The sequence below is a fragment of the Miniopterus schreibersii genome, assembly GCF_964146895.1.
Source record: "Miniopterus schreibersii genome assembly, chromosome: 3".
Classification (NCBI taxonomy): domain Eukaryota; kingdom Metazoa; phylum Chordata; class Mammalia; order Chiroptera; family Miniopteridae; genus Miniopterus; species Miniopterus schreibersii.
The window spans coordinates 54,112,769-54,127,090 of record NC_138103.1 but is presented as its reverse complement, the minus strand read 5'-3'; the positions used below and the strand labels follow the sequence as shown (position 1 = coordinate 54,127,090).

General features: G+C 32.4%; 1 protein-coding gene across 3 annotated transcripts in view; it reads left to right on the top strand.

Annotated features, from left to right (window-relative positions):
* Positions 1-14,322, top strand: part of SLF1 (SMC5-SMC6 complex localization factor 1) — a 59,698-nt gene that overhangs the window by 21,956 nt on the left and 23,420 nt on the right. For 2 of the 3 annotated variants that reach the window (XM_081132583.1, XM_081132582.1), the window contains exons 6-14: positions 359-502; positions 1,855-2,001; positions 3,043-3,189; positions 4,899-5,021; positions 6,117-6,170; positions 7,301-7,459; positions 8,292-8,455; positions 11,657-11,788; positions 12,356-12,521. In XM_081132583.1, the coding sequence (XP_080988709.1) occupies positions 359-502; positions 1,855-2,001; positions 3,043-3,189; positions 4,899-5,021; positions 6,117-6,170; positions 7,301-7,459; positions 8,292-8,455; positions 11,657-11,788; positions 12,356-12,521 (1,236 nt within the window). The remainder of the gene's footprint in view (positions 1-358; positions 503-1,854; positions 2,002-3,042; positions 3,190-4,898; positions 5,022-6,116; positions 6,171-7,300; positions 7,460-8,291; positions 8,456-11,656; positions 11,789-12,355; positions 12,522-14,322) is intronic. The other variant, XM_081132584.1, reaches the window with a different exon arrangement.

The following is a 14,322-nucleotide window of genomic DNA, read 5'->3' as shown; positions in this document are numbered from 1 at the left end:
ATATAATTGCAAATGAGAAGTCTTATTACTAACTACAATCTGAAAAATTTTTGATGTAGATTTGGACAGACTAGATAAAATAGTTTTGTTAATACATTGTTAGTAGACAAAAAGGCATTAGCTTTTCTTGAGATACACAGAAATCACTTTATTACTCATAACCTTGGTTGTAATGATTTTCTCCCCTGAAAGAATTCACTAAGGTGTAATAATCTTTAACTTGGTAGAGTGCATTTTATCTACTTGTTTGGCTATCAAAGTATTTTGCAATTACAGATCACGTTGAATACCATAAAAAGTACAATTATGTTGAAATTATACTTAATTGATTGCCAAAACCATTTTTACATACATACAGAAAGAAATTCAAAGTGATGAAGATTCCCAAACCAGTTCTGTTTGGACTAAACATAGCAATCAAGAAAAATACAAAGATTTCAGGAAAGATATGGGTTTTCTTGAAATGAAAGATGCCTTCAGAGAGACCATGTGTAGGATCCAGGTAAGACATTATTGGCTAAAAAGTGTATATTTCTGGTTCTTATAGAATTGTTTGAGAGGCAATATATGGTAAAAATAATATGGATTTTGGAATCACAAAGCTGGTATTTGAACCCAGCTGTTTTTTAAAGTCTGTGATTTGAGCATATTAGGATATTACCCTATGTCTCTGTTTTGACATCCTTATTTAAATAATTCATATAGAAACATAGTTCCTAATACACAGTGTATCTTCAACACATGGCAGTTACTTGGAACTCCTCTGTATGTTTAATATAACCCATCTCATAAAGGATTTTTTCAGCAATATGTGTATTCATAATTCATGTTCTAAACTCAAGTATTTTACTGCATATAGAACAATACTTTTTAAATGATACAAATTAATTACATTTTGATTAAAATGGAAAACAAAATCAGGAAGGACTTTGAACTTGAAGCAATGAAAAGTATCTTAAGACAGCATGTATATGTCTCAAGTAAAACTTTTCAAATAGCAAAAACCAAAAAACATGCTTAATTCAATTTCATACTGTTTTATAGAACACTCTTTAGTTGATTTGCCAAATCATTAAATTAGCCTAGTAATTATTATTTCTTATTCTAAACTAAAATGTTTTTAAATGTGTCTAGAAATAAATGAAAAATTCTTTTTTTCTGTACCTATCAAAAACTTTACAAAGAGAATTCTAGGAACAATTTGAAACTTCACAAACTAAGAAGTACCTTACAAATGTATATATGGAGCGATTGGATAAAACTTTCTAAGAGCTTAAAATGTTTTTGCAATTTTTTCTGGCTTTTCCAAAGTGTAATTGATATCTGTGTGACTTAGAAGACTACTATCTTCTACTACTATGATTAGCTACATGTACATGGTCTTAATAGACTTTCTGAGTTGATGTGTCTGTTGAAATAGTTATTATAGACTACATTGTAAATTTTTTTAATTTAGAAGGAATGATGGGAGTTACTAAAATAAATTTAGTTTTTATTTAACATAGAAAAAAGAATTGAGGAGATTTCATGAAAGACATATAGAACTTATTAAAATATATCTATACTGCTTTGGTTCAAGGAAAGTCAGAGAAAAGGGGACCTTGGAGACAGGTTCAGGGGGTTAGCCCGGTACAAGCTGCTGATGCTTATTGCTCTCCTGGTTGCAAGTCTTGTGGGGACTCTTAGAATATAAGAGATACATGCCTGAGAGGGAAGGCCTGGGCATGCTCCCTGGAAGGAGAGGGCACTGAAACCCTATCTTCTTGAGAGGGTTTTTCTGTTGTATCTTGCTTTGGTTGTTTTGAGGTCATAGTTAATCCACAGCCTAACAAAAATATTTTTATAAACATGCAGAAAAAAATGCAAAATCATGATGAAGATGTTAATGGTAGTTCTATTTTTACTGAACATCACAAAAAAGAAAAATTCCGAGAGTCCGGTAAAGATCTGAAACTTATTAAAACAAGAAATGCCTTAGAAAAGCACACATATAGAAATCAGGTAAGATCTTCCAAATTAAAAATAATTTATATTTTACAGATCTTTTCTAACTCTGCCAAATACATTATTTATGAAATTGTTTTAACTTATCTGTACAAGTGTTTATAAAGCATTTGTGTACAATTTTTTTGTTTGTTTTTTTAAAAATATATCTTTATTGATTTCAGAGAGAGAAAAGGAGAGGGAGAGAGAGAGAGAGAAACATCAGTGATGAGAGAGTCATTGACTGGCTGCCTCCTGCACACACCCTAATGGGGATCGAGACTGCAACCCGGGCATGTGCCCGGAATCTAACCCCGATCTCCTGGATCCTAGGTCGACACTCAACCGCTGAGCCACACCCGGCCAGGCTGTGTATACAATTTTTGAAAGAATATATAAATGAATGCTATGTTTCCACCAGCTAGGTTAAGAAATAGAGTATTCTCGGTTTTTTAGGACCCTGTGTGTCCGTGTGTTGTTTCCATACTGCATCCCCTTTTCCTCTTACCTATAGGCAATCTTGGTCTTAGAATTTGTTTGATTTTCTTATTTTTCATAATTAGTTTTATAAGCAATGGAAGTATCCCTAATAAAATGTATTTCTAACAAAGTATCCCTTTAGTTTTGCCTGTTAATGAACTTTTTAAGTTCATGGTAATTTAGTCTTCTGTGACTTGCTTTTTTTTGTTGGATTTCTTTTTGTTGGTGTGTGATCTGTTGGTTGGTTTTTACAATTATGAACATTTCTGCCATGAGCAGTGTGAACATTTTCGTACGTGATTCATGATGCACATGTTCAAGAGTTTCTCTAGCTTAGGATATATTCCTAGGAGTGGAATTCCTGTGCTGGGCATAAGGACTATGCATGTCCAAACTGTACATTCAAAATATGTTACTTATGGAATACCCTTTCCAACAGTGGATGAGATTTCCTGTTGTATTTAACTCTGTTAATTTTAAATGTATTATACTGTTATAAGTCAGACTTGTTTTAAATTTATTTGGATTTTATAACATATTCATATTGAAACTATTTAATTATGGTCTAAATACATGTAGAAGGAAATCAAGAAAAAGGATGAAGACATTCAAAGGAGTTATACTCGGAGGAAAAAAGGCAAGAAAGAAAAAGAAAGAGATTCCAGGAAGGAAGTCAAACATGACAAAATTAAAAGTACCTTAAGAGAGCACTCATATAGAGATCAGGTAACACTTTGTAAACTAAGCTAAACAGTTTTCATTTTTTTCTGGATCTTCCCTAGTATAATGTAGATATATATAGTCTGATTTTTTTTTAATTTTTAATTTTTTACACTTTATTAAATTTATTGTGGATACAGTGGTTAATATGAACCACATAGGTTTCAGGTGTGGGTTTCTGTGTTAGAAGATCTGTATATTGCTCTGCGTGCTCACCACCCAAAGTCATATCTTCTCCCGTCACCATATATTAAGACCCCTTTTACCCCCCACCCCTTCCCTCTGACAACCACCTCACTGCTGTTTGTGTCCACAAATTTCAGTTTTATATCCCACATGTGAGTGAAATCATATGGTTCTTAGCTTTTTCTTACTAACTTATTTCACTTAGCATAATATTCTCAAGGTCCCCTCCCCACATTGTTACAAATGGCAGTGTTTCATACTTTCTTTTATGGCTGAGTAGTATTCCATTGTGTATATGCACATCTTCTTTATCCAGTCCTCTACCACAGGACACTTCGGTTGTTTCCATGTCTTGACCACCATGAATAATGCTTCAGTGAGCATAGGGGTGCATGTATCTTTGCAAATACATGTTTTCAAGTTTTTTGGGTAGATACTGAGGAGCAGGATTGCTGGGTCATATGGAAGCTCTACTCTCAATTTTTTGAGGAACCGCCAGACTGCTTTCCATAGTGGCTGTACCAGTCTACATTCCCACCTGCAGTGAATGAGGGTTTTGTTTTCTCCACAACCTCTCCAACACTTGTTATTGCTTGTCTTGTTGATAACAGCCACTCTTAACAGATATGAGGTAGTATCTCATTGTAGTTATGGTTTGCATTTTCCTAATTGCTAATGAGGTTGAACATCTTTTCATATATCTATTGGCTGTTCGTATGATTGCTTGCTGTGTTAAATATAACCTGCACATCTTATGGAAAAAAAACTTCTTGAGTTAATCTTGTATGATAGGCATAATTAACGTTAAAATTGACTTTGGTTAACATTGAAAGTATTTTTACATATATACACAAATAAATTTGACTTAATAATCAGGATATTCAAATACATTTTGTTTTGCCTGAATGTAACATAAAAGAAAAAGAAACAAATGTTCTGAAAAAAAGAGGTTAAAATTCTTAAAATAAAAAGTACCTTAAGACTACATGTGTTTGTAGTTTGGGTAACACATTCTCGTCTAAAATTAAGTTTTTATCTTTCTCTTTTCTAGTATAATACAGGCCATTTTAATAAGATAGCTAGTCTTTTAAATGGGATCTTTCTTGAGTTTCTTTTTTCTAGAGTATAACTTTATTTTACAATTTAAACCACAGCATGTTTGTATACTTGTATTTGGGAGGATCTTCAGAGAATGATAAAGGTAAATAAATAATGGATCATGTTTTGCATGAACATGGCAACAAAGAAACAAAAGAGAGGTTCTAGGAAAGATTTGGAATAGGCTAACATGAAAAATGCCTTAAGAAAATACATATGTAAAAATCAGGTAAAACTTTCCAAATCAAGATATTTGCTTTTTTAGAACTTTATTGCATTGTATAATCTTTATATAATATGATTATAAGGATCTTTGCTGTGGTTAACACTCCGTGAATGTGTTCTTGTATTATATTGTCCATTGTGATACTAATCATTTGCGTTCACACTATCTATAGTATACTGTCTAACATACTTTTCCATGTATGCAGAAAGAAATGAAGATTTCAGTTTTTGCTGATCATGCCAAAGGATCAAAAACCAAGGGTATCAGGACAGATGTGGATCTTGTTGAAATAAAAAATGCTTTACGGAAGCACATATATAGAACTCAGGTAGAGTTCTAAATACTAAAGATTTTGTATAGTTTCCTGTTCTTCTCTGGCATAACCAAAACACAATAATAATAAATGGCTCCTTTTTATGTTTAATATGTCTTAAAATAATTAGTTCATTAATTTGTTATGAACAGTAAGTATTTGGCCATTTAGTAAATATTCGGAATTCTCTGCTAATACCTCCATAATTACAGATAAATTGTGTATAATAGGGTTTGCTGCCTTTCCCACAGCATCCACTGTTCCCCTCACCCAGGCCTTCACCTGTCCTAGAGGGAGGATTTCTTTAGTCCCCCATCCTGTCTCCTTTCTTTTTCATGAGCCCTCTGTGCAATTCATGGAGAGGATACTGCCATTGAGTACAAACTTCCCTTGTGTCTTTGATTCCCAGGGGGTTCTGTTCTCTCATGAAGCCCTCACTTGAACTTTAGCTGCTGGTAGAAATTTTAGCTGAAATTTTCTTACCCTCTTTAATGGAGGCTTCCTCTTTCTACCATGCTCTGTCTCAGATAAGTTAGTGCTCATGTCCCATGTCCTTAGAGGCTCCTGTCTTCATGTTTCAGTTTAGTTGATTACACTAAGAGGCCTTTATCTGATGGGTTCAAGAAAAAATATGAGTTAGTAAATTTTTTAGCTTTTAATATAATCAGGATATCTCTTTGTGTGTTTGTAGCAGATATTTTTGTAGTTTAATATTTTAAACAAATACAGTTATAGATATTTTAAAACAATAGAGGAAGGTTTACATGCCATTATATAGAAAACATGACTACATATTTTTCTTCTGTGGACCCTTATATGAAATGTTCACCCTATTCATATTTCTAATTATTAAAATCCTGAGAACACTGGACCTCTCCAGGTCTTTAAAGGAAATATGACTTTACCTTTTAAGTTATTTTAATTTAGAAGGAGAAAATAGAGAATGTTCATACTCATCAGAGTACCATTATCCTAAAATGATAGACATCCCTGGCCTGAGCAAACATGACTATCAGAATTTGTGTTGTAAATTTGACCAACGTTTGTAAGCTGAAATGTATTTTTTACCAAAAAATGTTAAATTTTAATTTTTTGATTGCTCTTTTGTAGACTATCAGATACAACTGCATTAGGATAGATAAACAACCAGTATACAATGTGGAGGTAAGGGGCTTGGAGTTGGGTGGTGACAGGGGCAAATGAAGTTTTGTGTTTTGTTATTTTTAGTTTTTTGATGTAAAGGAATGTGTTGTCTGCACTTCAAAGCTTCCTATTTTTTATTTTATTTTTAATTTATTGAGTTTAGAAAGAGAGGGAGGCAGGGTGTAGAGGGGGGAGAGAAACTGATTTGTTGTTCCACTTATTTATGCATTCCTTGGTTGATTCTTGTATGGGCCAAACCCACAACCTTGGTGTATCAAGATGATTCCAGGGCACCTATTAAATTTTAAATGTAGTTTTTCTAATTAGAAATCAACACTAAAAGTACTGTCTGTCAAAGCTTCAAAAAAAATTTTACACTAGGAAAATCTAATAAGAATTAAAAAGTTACCTTGTGCTCATCACAGATGAGTTTTGTATCCCTGTTTTTACATTTTATACCTTTTATAAATACTAGTTCTAGATTAAAGTTTTAATATATTTACAAATATATGTATCTTTTATATACTTACTCACTTCCTTAAAATGATTATTTTATTCCATGTAGTCTTTTAGAGTATTTTTGATTCTTGATTCAAAGTAGTTAACTTTTATTGTTGAAAATATTTTGACCAAGGGGAATGTATCCTGAGGAACTCTTAGAACTATATTCATGTGCATCCTCAAGAGTAACTTTATGATATTATAGCAGTTGTTACTTTTGCAAATATTAATGATGCTTGATGAATTTTAATATACTTAGTATATCTTAGTAGACATAGTTTGCTTATAAGTTTAAAATAAAAAATAATTTTGTACCTGAAGAATTACCTATGACTTGGGTTTCCTCATCATCAGCCAGACTTTGCAAATGCCTTTTGAAGTGTTTCTTTTAGAGGTAGTATTTCCCCTTACTATTTAAGGCAACAGAGAATAATAAATAAAGCAATAACATATCTTTTGCAGTGCCTTATAGTTGGAAAACACATTTATATAAATCATCCTTTTTGAACCACATAACAATCCTGTGAAATTGTAGTCAGGACTTATCATCACTTTACAGATGAGGAAATTAAGGCTCCTTGATAATTCAAGATTTAATCTCAGAATTTTACCCTCATGTTCTTTGAGTCATAGAATCTTCTCTTTCTTAGATTAAAAATGCTGAATTTCCCAGAGGTGTATTAAACTTAATTGAAAGCCTCATAGAAGGCCAGTTTTTTAAAGAAGCAATCGAAGAACTTTCCTCTTTGCAAGCACATTATATCCCTCCTGTATGCCTTCTTCATGCTCTTCTAGAGAACATTCTACAGGTAAGAACAGTCTTTCAAAGAATGTTAAATATGAACATTTTTTTTCATTTCTTGTATGCTTATCACTTATTTTCTCTTTTCAATACTTCCCTCGTTTTAAGAGGAAATGCAGTACCCATTTATTACCATTTCTCTTGTTTTTAAACTATTTACTAGGTATTACTCAGAGTTGCTTTTAACTTATTATTTTCTCAGAATTTCCAAGAAAATTTTATCTTGGAAAACAATTTATCTGTTTTTTTTTCTTTCCCCATTGCAGTAAGGCATCCAACATGAAATTGGACTACAATGGCCTAGCGTGCCATTTGGTAAACTTCTCCTTTAGTACATTGATAATCATTTTTATTCATAGTATAGATAGACAACATAGTTTTTAAACTGTGAAAACCAATAGGAACAGCTTTTCAAAGGTAGCTTTCTAATCATGTTCATCACCAAGGTGCCAATTTGAAGAAATAACAGGTTTGAGCTATGTCAGACTAATGGTGATAAATAAGAATGTTGCATGAAAAATATCTTACCTTTAGCTCCTTTCAGGTCACATTTGGGAACTCTTAATCTCACTGTAATCATTAATAGTAACATGGGCATTTCATATATGTTAGTTCCAAAAGCTAGGATTATCTAATGTATAGATACATGTTTAGAGTGCACCTGTCTCGGTTGTTGTATTTAATTAGCTAAATATGATACTTCCATCTGATCTTTTGTCCAAACACATTTACTTAGCAAGAAAGCTAGGCCAGGTTATTACAGTTTTAGACTGAATTAGCTGGTGAAAGTATACTTTTGGCTATAGTGTTTTATTTGTTTGTTTATTTTTAAATAATAGGATAACATAGATACGTTTTCTGGTCGATACTTTCATATATTGTCAGCTCTTCTTCACCTACATCCTCCTTGGAAGTCCCCAGCCATGTCAAGATATTACTTAGAACTGTTTCAGTGTCCAACTTGTATGAAAGGAGCATGGTCTCTAATAGAAGTGCTCATCAGGTAAGGACTGCACATGTGACGGAGGGTTTAATTTAGTAGTTACACTGTTTTTTTTAGATACGAAAGATGTAAGTGTCTTCTTTCTAAATTTAACGTGGGTGTGAATATAGAATGTTTTTGTTGTATTTATTGCAAAATTCTTATAAAAAGGCCACGTCTAAACTGGTCATGTTTTTTAGTCAGTTTATTTAAAAAATAAATGTTTATTGAATGCATGAAATGGATTCACAGGAAAGCCAAATCATGATTTGTTTTTAATTTTTTAACAAAATGTTAAGTTTGCATATTGTTTTGAAAATTAAGAAAATTTATTGAATATGAGCATCATCATCAAACTTTGGTCATCAAAAGTATAAACATTTTTCATTGTATACATTATCTATTTCAGTGTTGTATTTTTTCAGCTAGAAATTTTAATTTTGAAACTCAACTCACCATTTACTAAATATCTCATTTCTTTCTTGCCTCTGCACATGCTGTTATCTGCCTAGATGCTTCATCTTTTGTCTTCCAAATGTTACTCTCTCCAGAAATCCTTTCTATTTCTCCTTTCTCCCAAACAGAACTAATCATATTTCCCTTTCTTTTCTGATAGCTCTTTATCTGTTAGCCTTTCTTTGTGTGGGAAATACTTTCTTTTTGTCCAAGTGTTCAGTTTTGGGGGTCCATAATAGTGAGAGAAAGGATACATCACTAGCCAGGCAAAGGCTAGACCTTTGGTTATCAATTTGAGATCACAAAGGTTCACCTATCATCTTGGTTATGATATATATGAAGTGAGTTAAACTGCTAGCTAGCATGCATTTATTCATTATTTCAACAAATGTTTATTGAATACTTACTGGGAGCCAGGCACTGTGCAACATTTCAGGGATAAAAAGATACATATAAAAAAGTTTCTGTGCTTTTGAAGGTGACTGGTATGTAATCACAATTCAAACACAACAGCATTAGCCCAGCATAAGTAAAGGATGTGAGGGCATACCGTTTATATAGCTGACATCTAATTTCCAAATCTGTTTCTTCCTTCACTGTCATTACCTTTATTTTAAACACCCTAATTCTTATGTAAACTATTGCAATACCTGCTTTATTGATCTTGATTTTACTTTTTTCCCCTTTATCTTCAAAGTACTCCAGTATGTTCTTTCCAAAATGGTCCTGTCAATTTCCAGAAAGTCCTCCATTAGCTCACATATCACTTATAAGAGAGGGTTTAAATTCTTATTAAAACATGTAAGTCCCTTCATGATTTAGCCCCATTATATATCTCTGTTCTTATCTTCATGGTTTTCCCAAATGTGCCCAATCACTGAACTCTTTTCCATTTCCTATGCCTTTGCTCTTATTTTCCCCCCTGCCTGTATATATCTTCATTCCTGCCACCCCACAAATACATGTCCAACTCCTACTTAGACTTTAAAATGTAACTCAGATGCCACTGCCTAATTCTTGCCATTTACATTGAGTTAGTTTGTACTCATATCAGCCTTTGCCTTTCTTTAAGAGTAGATGCTCAGTTTTAAGCATCTTTAACTTCAGTGCTTAATTTAACACCTGGAACATAAAAAGTACTTAATAATGTTTGGATGAATTAATTGAAGCTATAGGAAATGAAATTTGGACAGCTTAAAAGTATATTTTTTGAGAAACAGAATTATCTAGATTTTGATTAAAATCATTGGGTTTGTTGGAGATTGGGGGAAAGAGCCTAGAGAAGGGAAAGGAATATAGGTGAGCTGGGTGATAGTAGTCTACTTTTTCATATATTTGAAATATTTTATAATATACATTTTTTTAAAAAGAAAAGATACTATAGTATCCATCTCTGGCAGTTTTCAGATAAACTGAATTACTGAATATGGGCATGAAGGATCTTCTAGAACAGATTTGAATATTGAATGAATTGTTAAATTTTTTTTTAAAATATATCTTTATTGACTTCAGAGAGAGGAAAGGAGAGGGAGAAAGAGAGATAGAAACATCAACGATGGGAGAGTCATTGATCGAGCCCACAACCCGAGCATGTGCCCTGACCGGGAATCGAACCCCGATGGCCTGGATCCTAGGTCGATGCTCAACCGCTGAGCCACGCCCGGCCGGGCTGAATTGTTAAATTTAATAGCTCTTAAAGACCTTCCAAACCTGAGAATGTGGTATTCAAACAGAAGTCGGGGAAGGGAGAGACAGAAGTAGAAAGTTACAAGTATATAGATAATATAATTGATAACAAAGTTGGAAGAAAATTGTAATAAAGATTGTTGCCTAGAGCCCAGCCAGATGTGGCTCAGCGGTTGAGTGTCGACCTAGGATCCAGGCGAACAGGGTTTGATTCCCAGTCAAGGCACATGCCCGGGTTGCGGGCTCAATCCCCAGTCGGGGACGTGCAGGAGGCAGCCGATCAATGACTCTCATCATTGATGTTTCTGTCTCTCTCTCTCTCCCTCTCCTTTCCCCTCTCTGAAATCAATAAAGATATATTAAAAAAAAAAAAAAAAGATTGTTGCCTAGACTCTATTTCTCTCAGACCTATATATAGTTCAGAGTAATCTTACATTCTCTCTTAAAAAATAATGTAGAACTTTGTTGTCTAACCCAGTAACCACTATCACATGTAACTATTTAAATTTAAGATTAGATAATTAAAAATTTAAGTCCTCCGTTGTACAAGCTACATTTCAGTAGAACATTTCCGTCATCACAGAATGTTCTGTTGGACAAGACTACTATAGGACATAGAAAGAAAATAAATGCTGAATTTTTAGAACTCTAAAAAATAGCCCTAAAATGACCTTCATTTTACTAAATAATGAAAAAGAAAATTATCTTGAATAAGACGATGGTTATGGAGAGTATTATAAATTGAGAGTATAGCAGTTCATCCAAATCGAAAGGATTTAATGAAATTCATTATTTTGTATTCTTTATCAGTGATATAAAGAGTACAACGGGAGAGTACCAGATGGTCGTTAAACATTACAGTCATTGAAAAAGAGAAATTAGATCTGTATTTTTAAAAATGTAGTATTATGAGATATTTGACATGGTTTAATTTTTTAAAGGAAAATATAAAAATTTTATTGAATTTGCTTATATTATGTTGAAGCAACTTTTATTAAAAATCCTAATAATCTAAAAAATGCTGTGTCCACAAATTACTCAATAAATTGCTTGTATTTTTGTTGGGTTCATGTTTTTCAGGTCTTGCCTTTTCAATGAAAGTTTTTGTCATCAAATTTCAGAAAATATTACTGGCTCTAAGGTGCTCCACCTGACACTGCTCAAATTTTTCTTTAATTTAGTTGAAAGTGAAGTACGACATCTGAGTCAAAAGTAAGTTTTAATCGCAAAACCCCCCATTTTTCTATATTTATATTTTATGTACTATTTTTCTAGTCATTTATATACATTTTTTTTTTAAATCACCTAGTTTTGTAGTTTAAAATAGACTTATTTTTAAAACATAGTCCTAGACACAATTCTTCAGTGGCAATAGAGGTCTTTTTATATATTCTTATTTCACATTTTTATTTTTCACTAGCTTATACATTTGGGTAGGTGAAAGTGTTTTTATTTTTCATAATTTGTTTATTTTTGGATTTTTAATAATTGAATGCTTAAGTAAAAAGCTATACTAGGTTTTAACACTGAATCTGTAATACTCATAAGTTTTGTTTATATTCTAAAACTTTGTTAGATTACTATGTGTACTTGGTGCTTATGTTGAACTCAGGCCATTTTTTATATTTTGTCCTTTATTAAAATTATAAATTATAATTTTTATGTATTCTGACCTTTATTCAGAAATTGCTAGAATTTTTTTGTTTACCGACAGGATATTATGTCATAACTGTAGTGATCATTGGCCATAAAGATACTTTTTGTTCATATTTTCATTAGGTTGTATGACTGGTCAGATTCTCAGAGTCTGAAAATAACGGGAAAGGCAATTCTCCTTGAAATCTTCTGGTCAGGGATTGAGACCTCTGGGCTTTTGACCAGACCAGTATATATGCTTTTGGAGTGGACTATATATTCTCATAAGGAAAAATACAAGTCTAATGATGTAAGTAGGATTAACTTACAGATGAACAATTGTTTATGAAAAAAGTACATCTTTGAATTATACATGTTTTCTTCTCTTTATTCTTTGAATTACTTGAAAAAAATTAAAATGAACCCAAATATATCATTGTTTTCTGGTTTGTCTAGTTTTAAGGTAAAAGGTTTTTGGAGACTTGTTTCTTTGTCATCTCATATTTGGATGCAAGAGCTCGGGACAGTTATTTGACCTTTAATGATAAGAAATCTATAGTTACTTGTCATTCTAGATTTCTTACTTTTGTACGTTTCTCTTCTTAAGGAACCTGTGATTTTATGCAGGTTTTTTTGTGTGTGCTGATAAAAATTCCTACTTGTTTTTATGACTACCTTTCTGGATGTTGAGTTATTTCCTGAACTATTTCTTTGTAGGTAGATTTTGCTTGTCATTGGAAATTTAACATGGAGTGATTTTAATGTGTTATCTACCTGAAGGGTAGTTGGTAAGATTAAATACAGTAAAATATGTAAAGTGCATAGCAACATATTGTGCAACAATTTGTGTACATTATAAATTTTAGTTGCCTTTTTCCTTTTCAAAATGAGCTGCATTTGGGACTTTATTATACACTTTTTTTGTGTTATATCATTAATTTCTGTTCATATTTTTTAATTCTTTTACTGCCTCTTCTACTTGAATGTTTGGATCTTTTTTCTTTTTACTCTATATTTCTTACACATACACAATATAAATTGCTTTTTGAAAACACCTTGAGATCCATTCCATAGGTTTTGATACTTTAGGCTGCTTTTATTTATTTTTTCCCCAAAGTATTTTTTACTTTCAATAATGAATTCCCCTTTCATCCAAGAAATATTTTAAAAGAGTGTTTTACAACTTCTAAATGAATGGGTTTTCTTACTGTTAATGGATTTTGTCTGTGCTTTCTGTCGTTAATTTCTAATAGTGAATTTTGGTGAAAGAATGAGCCCAATATGATTTCTACTTTCTGAAATTAACTGAACTTTTCTTTTTGACCCTTAAAAGATTAGGGGCCAAAATGTGTTTTCTCTGTTTTGTAGTGTTCTCTACCACCTGTTAGCTCAAGCTTGATAATTATTTTAATTAACTCTTCAGAATCTACTTTATAGATTTGTTCATTTATTTAGTTTTTTAACAGTTTCTGTTTTATATATAGTGATGCCATGTTATTATTCATGACTGATAAATTATTGTAATTGCCAGCTAGGTAATATATTTTTCAGGAGCAGTTAAGATAGTAGTTAAGGTGGAGAGCTCTGGTGTCAAATGCCATAAAGTCTATTCTATCTTAAGAGTAAGGAAAATTCTTACATAGTTTTTATTCTAATAATTTCTCTGACCCATTTTTTCTTCTCTACTTTTTTTTAAATATATCGTTATTGATTTCAGAGAGAGGAAGGGAAGAACGGGGGAGAGAGAAAGAAACATCAATGGTGAGTCATTGATCTACTGCCTCCTACATGCCTGCTACTGGGGATCGAGCCCACAATCCGGGCAAGTACCTTGACTGGGAATTGAACCGCGATCTCCTGGATCATAGGTCCAGCTCAGCTGCTGAGCCACACTGGCCGGGTTATCTTCTACTTTTTAAGTTCCAATTTAACTAATATTTCACCTCCTCTTTATATCCTCTGTGTTTTTTGCCCTCTTATTTATATTTTCAATTTTTGTCTACATTTGGAACATTCTGGATAGTGAATTTTTAGTTCGCTATTCTCTTAGCAGTTTTCAATTTAACTATTCTCTTTTTAGTAATTTCTCATTTCAATTGTACTTTCAATTT